Source organism: Tachypleus tridentatus, chromosome 3 (assembly GCF_004210375.1).
Source record: "Tachypleus tridentatus isolate NWPU-2018 chromosome 3, ASM421037v1, whole genome shotgun sequence".
NCBI classification, from domain to species: domain Eukaryota; kingdom Metazoa; phylum Arthropoda; class Merostomata; order Xiphosura; family Limulidae; genus Tachypleus; species Tachypleus tridentatus.
This window is the reverse complement of record NC_134827.1, coordinates 4,572,907-4,586,738: the sequence shown is the minus strand read 5'-3', so window position 1 is coordinate 4,586,738 and position 13,832 is coordinate 4,572,907. Positions and strand designations below refer to the sequence as shown.

Below are 13,832 nucleotides of genomic sequence, written 5' to 3'. Positions count from 1 at the left end.
CCTGTACCCATGGTAAAGCAGGCCATGTACTGAAACAATTAAACAAACTTAAACTAAATTTTACCTGTTGATTTATCTTTTTAAGTATATTCTTCACTAATCAACAAAATGAGTAAAATTGCACTAATAAATGTTAGAACAACGAATTGCTAATGAACAGCATGAAATCTCTTCCCCTTTCCCTTGGAATTATAGTAAATGTAGAAACACTTAATAAAAGTAATTGCATTTGTATTGTGGCTTCTAAATATCAAGCACTCCAGAAAAGAACGTGTACCTCACACAATAAAAAGAAATTATAATAACTTTTATAATAAATATTTGAGAGAAGAAAAAAGGGTTGAAACTGCTGTAACAGAAAATTATTGGTCAAAGTTGAGCAAATATTACTTTTTCTTCATAAACCATGTATATAAATTTCATTTGTTATTGTTTATGCAAGTTTCTCATTACTTATCTTCACAGATATCAGTAGGTTAACTCCAGTCAAAGACCAGCTACCTGATATTGTGGAAATCAATCACATAAAAATTGTTATTGCCATACTGAAGTGCAGATTTGGGGTTACTGATGCTTTACCACAGACTGTAGTAGATTCAACTCTCACTAAGGTATTGCTGATATTAGGAAGAAAATATAATTTTTTTTTAATGAAACCTTAAATCCATTAATAATGTCAAATCTTTGTGAAAACATACACTGAAAGTTCAGACTACCTGGATTATATATAATCTTGGTGTTTCTCAGGGGTAATATACTTAAAAGCATTGAAAATAATTCTTAATGAACATATTTATAATTTACCTGCACCATCTTGTTTTTATACTTTTTTTTTTTATTTGCAAAATACATGAAAACTGATAACCATTTAATCTAGGGGTCTAGATATAAGCTGATTAAAGAAGTATTTATGTATGTGGCTAATTGGATATTTTGAACTTAATAGCAAATCAGGAAAAATAATAAATTTAATTAAATGTGTAAATAGTTTTAAAGCATATTAATATAGACATTATATTCGTGTTAATAATATGTAACTGCTGTTGTGATATAAATCCATAGTTAATATAATCTTAAATGATAAATTTCAATAGGTGTCATGTTTCTGGAACTTTTGAATCCATTTTTTTGTTATTCACAAGTTTATTAGTAATTTGTAAATAGCATTACATAATCTGAGCTAGAAGGTTTAATATTTCCTCAAGCATTTTTGTTTTATCCACAAGGTTTTCCTAGTTAGTTGTGGGTGGTTTACAATACTATAATCTGCTGGTATTCATAAGAATTATGCAGTTATCCCACTGATTCAACTCCAACAAAAAAATAATAAATGGTGTATAAAAGAAGCCAATCCTATAACTGATGGTACATTGTTTTATGTAGAAAGTCAGTATTATGAAAGAAGCAAATTTTAAGCAAAATCATTTATGATTAAGATGAGTGTAATTATTAATTATTGTATTCCTTCTTTTAGTTCTCTCAAGCTCCATCCAGAACATCAACTAGTGAGCCTTCTTCAGATATTCAGTGTGGAAAAAGAAAGCTACCTGGCTGGTTAGGAAATAGCACCCAACCACACAAAATTAACAAACGTCTTAAAAACCATTCTCTGTTCCTTCGGTAACAGTAGTGTAAACAAAGTTTATGTTCTGTGTCAACTGCCAAAAGCATTGAAAAACAAACAAGATATCTGTCGATAAACTTTTTTCTCTCCCTTTGAAACCTTAAATAATCTTTATTACAATGTTGATAGTACATGTTGCTGTTTTAAAGAAAAACATGTCTGATTCATATGCATTTTGTATATTGTCAAATGTTATTTTATTTGTGTGCAAATACAATGGATGTTTATGAAAGTAAATATTTCACTTAATATAAATGCTAATAACCTCTACAATTTTAACATTTTTTAACCCTTTCAATGTGTCTAGGACATATATCCCAGCTACCACAAACAGGTACAACTGTAAGATTTAGATATGAGAAACTGTTGTAAGTCCACAGTGTTTCATTGTGTGTCTTATTTGTTTAAACTCCATTATGCTCGTGTGATCCTAACTAAACTGAGAAACTTAAACCAAAAAAACTCGGTAGGAGAAATGCCATTTCTTTCATCCAATGATGCCAAAAGGAAAAACTAATCCCTAGTTTTCATCTTGTACAAACATTCTTTGTGAATGCACAAGGTGCATACAAATTTCAGCACAGTTGTTGTCTTGTGGCTCAATAGTATGTCTGACAGTTTTGGAATATTTAGTCTAGGATTTTCATCATCAAAATCTCTGCATTTCTGTTCTATTCTGGCAAGTGTTTGTCCTTATTAATTATATTTTTTTCTTTAAAGGTTTTTCATAAACACAAAAACACCCCTGCTTGGGCTTTTCTCTGAACTCCTAGATAGGTCCTCTTTTCTTTAGAGTTATCATTCCATGGGTGTATTTTTAGGTGGTGAGAAATTACATTTTCAACTGATTTTTTTAAACTCTCATTGGATATTTGACTTCATGATAAAGCACTATATCTCTGTATTGATTTATTTATATGATATTCACATCAACAAAACATTTATTGAACATAAACACTTCTGCATCTTTTCACTAAACACAATCACTCAACAAAGATGTGCCTTCAATGGCATTGACATGCCATCATAGTTGCTTCGAATATATTACCTACAATATGAGTAATGCATGAGCAAAAGAAGTTAAGAGTGCATGATGTCCAGTGATTACTCTAAAGATCTGGATTGTGTAGCACACTGGTGCTTGTAACTCCTCTGAGATTAACTGCCCTTAATGACCACACTAACAGAGGATTGACCATTATCATCTTATAGTACTGAGTTGTTACTTTGTCAAAGAGCAAGTTTTTTCATATCTGAGAGAATGTTTTCCTAGATACACAAAATACTGGAAAACCAATAAGCCTAAATATTATTAAAATAAGTTACCTGCAGATTTGACCTTCCACTATCCTCTTAATCCATTGTTGCTGACAATTTGAATTGTTTAGACATATTAATTATTGCATTTTATAAATTCTGAACATAGGTATGTTTCAACAGTATTCATTACAATTCGTTTTGCTAGAGTACTATAAATTTATAGAGCATGTTCAACTAACTCCATTAACATGTTAACCCTTAAATGGCAGGAACGTTGTAGGTAGCAGCTCAGCACAGCTGTAAAAGATTAGACAAAATTTCTTAACACTCCTACTAAAAAAGTGGGGTCTAATAGGCCCCAGAGCAACTTGAAAGGTTATTAATGTTAGGCTAATAATTTTGTATTTAAATGAAATTGCCATTTAAATCCATTAATGAATGGATTAACGAGATTCCCACTGTCCCTATCTACTATCTAGCGAAACCACAGCCAGGGGAACGGGCTTGGAGAAATCAGGACTAGAAACGTCTTTTCGTAGGAGTGTTAAACATAATCTTTCACATTTTCATTATGAATTTTGAACAAAATGAAAAGGAATGCATAGTAAAGACTTGTTTATTAAAAGTTCCAATATTTTTTAAAGTATGAAAATTATTAAAACATTCTTCACAGCAGTTAGTCACCATCTTTTGCTTTTCTTTTCATGTTGTGTGACATTGTCTTTACCCACTTTTTGTAGCTCCTGAGAATGGAATGCTTTCCAATAACTGGCAAATTACATTGTAACTATACATGTTATAAGAACTTAAATTTGAGACGTCACTTACATGAAAAAAAGATCTTCTAGTACCACACATTTACAAAGGCAATCAATTTGTCCAACTTGTATAATCTAAAACTATACTGGGTTTGGTTATTGGTTGTTTAGTTTTGTGATAATCCTTTTCACTATTTCATTTCACCTTTATGTATCATATTAAGCAAAGTAACAGGACATTTGTCTTTCAATTGAAATGCTAAAATATTCCCTTGCTTCTCAGTTTCAACATCTCCCTTCTGTAGTTCTAAAATGTACACATTTTTCACTAAAATACTTTAATTGTATAGCATAAGCTCATATATACACTACTACTGAAACCTATAAATTGCTATAATATTAAAATTGGTATTTTTTATAAATACAGTATATACTTACTGCTTTAGCTGTTACAACTTCAGTAATTACTTTTTGTACACTAATTTAATTGCTTATAAATACTAAAGTACTTCCTGATTTATTATGAATTCCAAATTTACATTTTATATCCATCTATATTGTAAAAATTTAACTTCATTTTTGGTCCAAATTTCTGTAAGTAACATGTGATTTTCATTATAATTAACTGTAAAAATATACAAGAAAAACTCAAAATCCTTATTTAAAATGAGTCTGTTCATTTGTATTATATTAATAAAATTTGAACAAACAAAGGACTAACTCTTATATGGATCATCATCATTTAAACCTATTTATAATTTAGTTAAATATTGCTTGCTTTTAATTCTGATTAGGTTTTCATATTTTGAGCTTCTTACTACTTTTCTTTTTTTAACCCAAACAAACTTATATTCCTGTTCGCAACAGTATGCTTGGTTGCACGGATGCCATGTTGATCACTAATTCTAAGTTGAACATAGTGTGTGTTTAATGCAAATTCTTTAGCATATATATGTATCAGCCTGCCCAGGCTTGTTACAAGAAAGGATTACTTCCATAAATAATGCTTTTACAACTACAGGAAAGTAAACATACATTATCTAATTTATTCAGGTACTGTATTCAGAGCTTGTGGTTTGCTGTATTAGTTATTTAATTAAAATATTTAGTCATCTTTTTTTAGACCATAAGTTTAGCATACTTTTGTTTTATTGCTTCTCAAAGTTAAGTTTGTCATTAAGTAAAAAGCTACAAAATGGATCATCTTTGCTGTACCCAACTCAAATATCAAAATCAGATTTTCAGCATTTAATTCCTTAAAACCTAATCCTGAATCATCAAGTGGCATATAATAAATAAGTTCTCTGAGCTTCATCCCAAAATAATGCATTATTAGCTTTTATATTACGAGTTTCAGAAAACAGGTAGATCTATCCATGTTTATGATAAATAATAATATACGTGAAAGTTTTATGTGAAGTTACAAAACTTCTTAAACACCTTTTAGTTTAGTGAAGTCTTAACTCCTTACATTTCACATATTCATATCCAAGAGGAACATAGAAATAATTCTTCTTACCAATTTAAAACAACTGTAAGAGTATAATGTATTTAATTACACTTGTAGTGTGATTGTACTTCTTTATAACAGATCTGCAATTAAAAATAAAAATTTAACTTGGATCTTACCTTATTCCTTAGTGTAAGGTGATCAATTCAAGACAAGGGCCAAAGAATTACTTCAACTGCTGTTTAATGTTCCATTGGCTTGCAATAAAGTCACTATCATCTTTCAGTGGAAAACAGTAATCCCTGTATATAGGTTACATACCACTGTTATTATGAAAAATTTACTTAATTTTACAGAAGCAACTAAGGTATGGTGAAATATCAGTGCAAGTAGAAATTACAGTTAATCACTGTTTGTGATTTGCCACCCTTAATACATTTACCATGCAAATAGCAGATACCCTTTTTTCATTAATTGATAGAGCTATCTGCTTGTCAACATTCATATGTGAAGCATTTACTTTAACTTTATAATACATTAAAATAATATTAATAGTTGAAAATGTTACGAGCGGAAACTACAACAACAAAAATCTAAAATGTAACTGGGAACACTGAATATAGAACATTATTTAAATATACTTTGTCAAAAATATTAAAATATTACATATTTATATCAGCAGCAGGAAAAATATACAAGCAGAATTTCTTTAAGTTTTGAGTGACTGGTGATAATTGTATCTCAAATATTTTTTTCTGAACCCCTGGCACAAGAGATGTATTTCTTTTTTCTGTCAGATGAATCATAAATAATTACAAACTATTATCTGGTGATACATTTTACGATATTCAACTGTTCTTATGCAAATTTTTGTACGACGTAGTTACTGGTGGAGAACCTGTAACAGCAAGTTTATGAATCTTATGGTTATTATTTCCATTGTGTTTTCATGAATTTTGAAACATTTAATCTCCTTGAGAAAAAAACATTTTAAATGAACCACTTCATAATGATATAAGACAGTGTGAAACTCTAGATTTGTGTTGGCAACTACGTGACATTTCTGAGTAACAACACAAGTAGTTTCAGACCATATAAACACCTGAACCAGGGGTGAAATTCTGCCAGAATTCTCATGTACTGAGTACTGAACTTATTTTTTATAGTAGTACTAGTACCAGGACTTATCCAAGCTGTTTTATTGTTTTTCTATGTTTACACATAGATTTTGTTTTTTATTTTTCAAAAACAGAACCACTTTAGTCAGCTCAGGACCTCTGTGTTTTTTTAACAGTATATTAAGTGATTTCCAAAATTAAATTACGTGACATTCAATGTAAAGTGAGAAGTAAACCACATGCATAAATACCTTGAAAAGCAGATAACTGTGAATAAAATAACTTGCAGTCATATTTTTACTTAATAATCACAATGAAATTGTTATTGTAATGTATTTTATTGTAACTATTTTTTTCTTTAACAGCTATAAAAGAGTAGAATGTTTCATAGCACACTACCACTTTGCAATGCAACATGCTAATGTGTCAAGGTACATTATATCAGAAACTCAACACATTATCAAAACACTTCCATAATCAAAATTTAAAAATTGTTGTAGGAACTGTCATACTTTACCTTGACTGTTTTTATCTTTCATATAACACTATCTGCTAGGAATTTTTAACAACATAAAGGCTCATAAAAATGGCTGTGAGCTTTTCAAATACAAACATTTAGCTTTATCATCTGTTGACTGATTTGAGATCTAATTTGCCTTTTCATCAATGTATTTGATTACACTACACCCAATGTTTCATAAATTAATTTACTTTAATCTTGCCTAAAAGAATTTTAAGGTAGGCTAGTAGAGATCATGATGAGTAATAAATTTGAATCAGGTACACACACATGCCCTTTGCTTGGTATTGCTGGCATACAAAAATATTGCTAATAAAAGGGGGAGGAGGAGGGAGTCTCACAGATTAAAATACTCTAATCCTGCACAAGAGAATTTCAAGTGTTGTTCTTGTATGGGATTCCCTTTTATTTAACTCATTTTTTCTTCCCCATGGAATAAAGTATTTAAACATCCAAGTTCTTGTCTTCAGCTATGATAGCTTAATGCTGTTTTACTCTGTATGTAACCATAATCAGTATAAAGTTCGTATCTTTCATAAACATTTTAACATACTCATCACTATTCCCATTCAGATTTAGCAGCAGCACACAATAAAACACTGAAATTGATTATTTGAAAAGAAATTAATACTAACTAAAACTTTAGAAAGTTTCTTTAGCATTTAGTTTTTCATGAAATTTTTCAAGAAAAAAGTAAAAACATTTTCCAAAAAAATTTCATGAAAGTGCCGGAATGTACAAGACATACAGGTTAAATATGACTTTTATTGTATTAAAATTAATTTTGCAGTGTACTGAATTGTATGATTTGTTTGAAAATAAACAAATTTAAGGTCAAACAAGCTATAAGTGTCCTACAAATATATATTTAAATTCAAGGAGAGAGTAGTTCATTGCTGTGTGTATTGCAGGGGATCAAAGTATAAATCATGATATTTTAACTTTATCTTTTGACTTCAAGTTTATTGATGTACACTGACAATAGTTTTTCATTTAAACTGTAATATTGTAAAGTTTTAATTTTGAAATAAATTCTCAGTTTCTATTTCTATCTTATACTTTGTCACTAGATTATTTCTTCCCATATATTACAATGCTCCAGGTAATTTTGCCAAAATCTATACAGCACTGATCAAATTTGTCTCAATTAGAATTTGCCAAAGGTGGTAAGTAATTCAGTATCATAGACAAACATCTGTATGGCAACTTGCATAGCAACTGAATTATATGTGTCAGTATTATCATATTTGGCCTCAAGATTGTACTGTAGAAACACGTATAATTTACACATTTATTTTAATTTTCTTTTGATAGTTGGGTCATAAAATTTAATGTTTAGGCCTAACATTACAATTCTCATTAAACATTATCTTTTAATTGTCACAAAGTATCCAAATTTTGTCTGGAGCCCATTTTATACAGAAAAGGCTCTTTCATAATCAATACTTACAACATAAAAGCATGAAACTATTTGACACAATTGTGATAAATTAGGAAACTGATCACTATGGGTTTAATAATCTTTTCTAAAAGTGTTCACTTTTGAGTTTTTATATATGCCTTTAAAATTAGACTATTCATTTCATACCAAATGACTTTTGTTAAGTGTGGGTATCACTGCAGTTTCATTAGTGTTTTTCTCAGCTTCATTTGACATTTTAATGAGTTTATTAGTTCCTTGAAAAATCAGTAACAGCCCCATATTCATCATCAAAAGAGGCTGAAGTATAATTTGTTTGTATGTTTTGTCTGTAGGTTTCTTTACACAATGTTACCAAAAATCTGATGTTAATTTAAGAGGTTCTAGAGGTTATGCAAATAAAATATATGAAGATTTTAAAATGAAAGCATAATTTATCTCTATCATAAAATTTGTTAAATGCAAATACTTTATTTTAAAACATTTTTAATACATGTGTATCAAGTTTACTAAATTACTGCAAATTTTTGTTAAGACAGAAACAGTGATAATTAATTTTCCAAGATGCTTGGTCCATGAAACATGCTACATTGTTAATGGTGGATGTGATACACATGATTTTATGCTTACAGGTGAGTTAAGACCAGAAAAACCAATCTACAACAAATTGAAATTACAAAGAAATGGCTTATTATAAGATAAATAAGACAGGAAAAATAATCATGTTTGCAAACTATGGAAAATATGAATATTTGAGGGTTCTATCAGCAACTGTTACCAATTCTAAAATTTATCATCGATGCATTGCTATCCAGACATTCGTAATTGCAATCTGTTGGTAGTTTGGTGTATCATCATACTCTTAGTTGTAATTTGCTTTTTTTTCAAGCATAATACATCTGTGTTAAAAACAGTCACTTTCACAATGTGCAACCAGTTGGCACATCAATTCATACTGGAGCATCTAGGTGATGGTACATCTGTAATAGATGTGTATAAAATATAAAATGACAGGTATCTCAAAATATTATGGATATTTTATGCAGATATCTAGCTATTTTGGAGCTCTGCATTAGCTTACAAGTTTTATACAAATTATATTTATACTAATGTAAGTTTTGAGCTTCCAAGTTGTATTATTTACTAACATACAAACAAGAAATTTAACCCACAAGCTATGTTCCTCCTGTCACATTCTGTTTTTCAAAAAATGTCAATTTTCTGTAACATTTATTATTGAATTACTTTTAAATAATAAAAAAATATTTTACTTTAGTGAATTCTCTACAAAGCTAGTTCATTCAACTAAAGGTTTAGAAATACTTAGCTTCAGTTCCATTATCTGCCATTGTTGAGTTTGACCAGATTAAGAATTTTTAACCCACTTAAAGCTTACTTAGAAAACCAGTTAAATTAGAGTAGTTTTAATACATAATAATAATAATACTGTTTGTTTTAAACTGCATATATTTGAAATAAAAAAATATATTGTGAAAATCAACGTTACAAATAAAGTAGGCTTATGTACTTTGTCTATCTGGTGGCAAACAACCAACAGTACAGACACAAGTACTAAATAACTTGATTTTATGTAGATTTTTTATTTATTATTATAAAAGTAACAAAATGTAAAAAACTGAAATTTTGTAGGTTAATAAATAAGAGAACTTGTATAAAAAAATAAATTAAATTTTTCTCTATCAGAAAAACAAGTGAACTGCTTTGTTAAACTAGTTAGAAGATTTTCAAAACAGTAAACTTAAAAACAGATGTAAACAGTTACAAGCCCAAGGCTGTTTAGGATAAGTAACTAATTGTCTCTTACAATTTGCAGTTATTCTATACATTATATATATACTTTTTGATTTATTTTATATTTTTCAAGTATTGCTACAGTTGTTATTAGAGAAAGTACAAGGCAAAGTATATTTTTCCCAGTAAGAAAATTTTGATATTCTTTTAGGATGTTGTAGAGGATATTTAAATGAAGTATAAAAACTGTTAGATGAAAAAGAATTTTTTTTTTTAACTCTTTAACATGACAAATCACGTTGCACTCAAACGACTCAGAGTCTGGGCCAGACTGACTCACTAAATTCAAAGACAAATCTTTAGTAAATATACTTCTTATGTGTGCAACATACTTTTAATGTTCACTAAAAGATAACCAAATTTCTTAGCAATTTACTTAATAAATTTGGAATGATAGTAAACATTGCTATGTATAGCCTCTCAGGACTGGGGGTTGGTGCACTACATTGAACAGTGTATGTTCTTTGTGCCTTTTTTTTTTCTTAAGTAAACAGTAATTTTTGCAAGTGGTATTTTTTTGTAACAGTACCTTATACTGCATTATGAAAAAATGATAAAGACCACTGCAAGTTGCTTGCTTACTTGTACAAACATCAACAGAGCCTTCATTATTCATTTTCTTCATGACAAAATTTCACTAAGATTTTCTTCTATTACTCTCCAACTTCTCTTCATATTAACTGTGTGCTTTTCTTTGCACCTGAACTTTCCACAGACGAGAACTTCATTATTCTTATTCTGACCCATTCTTGTTTCTCTTCATTAACCAACCCCACTTCTAATCTTGCTATATTAATTATTTTCGCCATCTTCGCAAAGCAATTAAATTCTTCACTTCCTAATTCTTCATCCTTTTATTTCTTTCTTCAAGCCCTTTTGATTTAAAACAAATGGAACAATCATTAGATAGAATAATTCACTTTATTCATAACATACATGTAAAAACATGCCTCATCTTACAGATATTACTAGCAATAATTTACCCATTATTTAAGACCTAACATTTCAACACTGAAAATATTTGTCAAGTTTATATCAGTACACAATGTTTTTGCATAGATTACAGAGACAAAAAATGACATAAATAATGCTCTATTACTGAAACTGATACTATAACCAATAGGACTATAATATTTCAGTGAAAATTCAAAATTAGCTTATACACTTGTATATAAAATTCTTGTGCAACACAAAGTTTTTATCTAGAAATGAAGATATAGATTAAGTGCAAAAGAATAGTAATTTACCTTTTTAAGTTTATCCTGAACACTAGACAAAACTATTCCCTTATTTGATAAAAATATGCTACTTTTTCGGTGTTAATCAGCTTCAGTCCACTTTCCTTTATTCCAATTTCTAAATTTAACTGTGACAAGTTAATACCAATACAAAACATTTGCAGTTGTATAATGTTAGTATTCAAACATATTTACTGCTCAGTAGTAGTCTTTAAAGCTTCAATATATTGGCCATATCTTCAGACAGAAACTGTGAGCTTTAGCTAGGATTCACAAAATTATGAATTTGCCCCTGATGAAGAAAGTTTGATTATTCAAAAGTGCTCAAACCACAGGATTTCTTATTTTTGCCTTTCCTTGTCTTCTTACATCATGAAATTTTATAATGTGTATGCTATAAATAACAATTTTCCACAAAGAAATGATTAAATACATTTTTTTCTACATGAAAAGTTCTACACATCCTACAAGTTTCCACTTTCTAATTTCAAATGACAATGGAAATTATATATAGCCAAAGTTGGTTAGCTATCTTCAACAATAACTTAACACTTGAAGTCTTTACAGTTCTAAATTTCCTTCTAGGCACATGCCAAACTTTGTTTTATATCTAAAGCAAGCATTAACAAAATATAAGTTTTAAAGAGAAGTAATCAATATTGTTTACTGATTCTTTGAAATTTTTCAGCTACCTATACAAGTTTTTAAAAAAACTAGATTTTTATTGGGAGCACTCTTTTTAATTGGTGACAAAATTAGAAAAATGGAATTTGTATGTTCATGCTAAGTAATATTTTCATTTATAATGTGTTTTTTCTACACTATCAGAAAATGGAAGCAATAGAAAATGTCTTACATTATAACATGCTTTTTTTTTTATATATATAAAATGTTTTACTCCCTAAGTGTATTTCAGTGTATTTATTACTGCAAAGAACAGATAACAGTACAATGACATAAAAACACTCAATAAAAGCCCTCTAAACTTGGCACAGTACATGTGTGGATTTTTGGATTAACTATCATATTATTACATATTTCAAAACACCAGTGCAATAAAGAAAAATAAACATACTATAATCTTAATTTATTTTAACGGGTTCAAAGTGGGGCCTATAAATTGGGCTAAAAACAATGAAACAAAAAGTGAACTCATGTAGCATTAAAAAAAAAATCATATAATTGCAGATGTTAAACTGGAAACTCAGAATAATCAATCTATCTTAAACAAAACTAATTATAAAATATCAATCACTTTAGCAGACCGAAAATTACAGTGCAATAATAGCAGTAACTTAAACCTAAAAATAAACCTATTTATTTTCATATCATTTGAAAATACCTCAACATGTTTACTCTGAAATTTCGTGTGTGTGTGTGTGTGTGTGAGAGAGAGAGAGAAGATGACTTCAACATTATGAAAGACTAGCTAAAGCCTTCAAGACTGTCTAAAGGAATCTGAAGTATCAGATACAAAACAAACACAAAAATATCAACAAAATCAAAATTCATTGGAATATACTTTTAACTAGGCAAATAATTGAAATCAGAGCTTATAATCATTAAAATATTACACGTATCCATTTCACATGAAGCATCATAAAATCAAAATGAAAACAAGAGAGAAATGTGTATCTACAAAAAAATCCATGATAGGTCGTCAAGGGGCAACTATTCTTGGATCCATGCTTTACTCCACTTTCAGTCTCCTATCAGTAGTACTTACGAGGTGAACACGAACGGGACCTCGAATGTGAATATCTGTGGCCACGATAGTTTGGTAATGGAGAGCGTCCTCTGTAGTTACCATCATATTTCGGACTAAATGTATACAAGTATGCAACATAAGTTATAATTTTCTTCACATATAAATCTAAAACATAAAACTGTTTAGTTTGTTATGTAATAGCAAATGTTAAGGGTACATTACTGACAGAACTGAAGCTAAAATATTTCACACAAAACTAAAATAATACTTACAAGTTAGGTTTACCCATGTATATTCCTGGGGTTGGGGTATGTGCTCTCTTTGTAACAGAATAGTCTACTCTAATTTTCTGTCCATCAATTTCTATCCCATTGCATCTTTCTTTGGCCTGTAGAAATTGCGTATTGAAAGAGAATTTAGCTGCTATATTGATGAGGGTTATTTCACTGATCTGATACATTATAGTTAAATGGTTAAATCTGTAATGTTGTCATCAAGAGCATGATGTAATGAAGTTTCATTCATTTAGCATACTTGGCTTTTTTGCTGTATTGAACAATAGCATATTTACAACTAATGCTTCACTACAGCATACACGTTTTGAATACTCCATTTATGGCATATATAAAGCAGAGTTACTATATAATATGCAAAATTATTAATGCTTCTGTGACATGAGTATAACCATTAAAAACCATTTATTTAAACATCTATTCAAAGATATTTGTCACCAAAATCTATTAGCCATAACAAATTAAAGGAAATATATCTGCCAATATGAAATATTATGACTTCCAAATGCTAACTCCATTTTGTACAAAAGACTAATAAATCTGAAGACTGTGCATCAGTGAAATTATTACCACCACCTATCTTCAGTATCAATATTTCAACACTATTAATGAGTTTCTGAAAAAATACCAT

General features: G+C 29.2%; 2 protein-coding genes across 10 annotated transcripts in view; one reads left to right on the top strand and one right to left on the bottom strand.

Moving 5' to 3' along the window:
• LOC143246244 (bifunctional 3'-5' exonuclease/ATP-dependent helicase WRN-like) overlaps positions 1-1,997 on the top strand; it is a 73,582-nt gene extending 71,585 nt beyond the window's left edge. For all 3 annotated transcript variants that reach the window (XM_076492643.1, XM_076492642.1, XM_076492644.1), the window contains 2 exons: positions 466-611; positions 1,475-1,997. In XM_076492643.1, coding sequence (XP_076348758.1) covers positions 466-611; positions 1,475-1,624 — 296 coding nt within the window. In that variant the 3' untranslated portion in view covers positions 1,625-1,997. The remainder of the gene's footprint in view (positions 1-465; positions 612-1,474) is intronic.
• Positions 1,998-3,482: 1,485 nt separating this feature from the next.
• Positions 3,483-13,832, bottom strand: part of LOC143246245 (transformer-2 protein homolog beta-like) — a 44,378-nt gene continuing 34,028 nt past the window's right edge. Inside the window, exons 8-12 of one of the 7 annotated variants that reach the window (XR_013025871.1) lie at positions 13,181-13,296; positions 12,840-13,021; positions 11,210-11,492; positions 10,545-10,835; positions 3,483-5,394 (exon numbers count right to left, since the gene is read on the bottom strand). Coding sequence is in view for 1 of the 7 variants with exons in the window: in XM_076492645.1 (XP_076348760.1) it covers positions 10,801-10,835; positions 12,927-13,021; positions 13,181-13,296 (246 nt within the window). In the remaining 6 variants the exon portion in view is untranslated. Of the gene's footprint in view, positions 5,395-8,601; positions 10,836-11,209; positions 11,493-12,839; positions 13,022-13,180; positions 13,297-13,832 lie in introns of those variants that run through there. The other 6 variants (XR_013025873.1, XR_013025874.1, XR_013025869.1 and 3 more) reach the window with 6 other exon arrangements.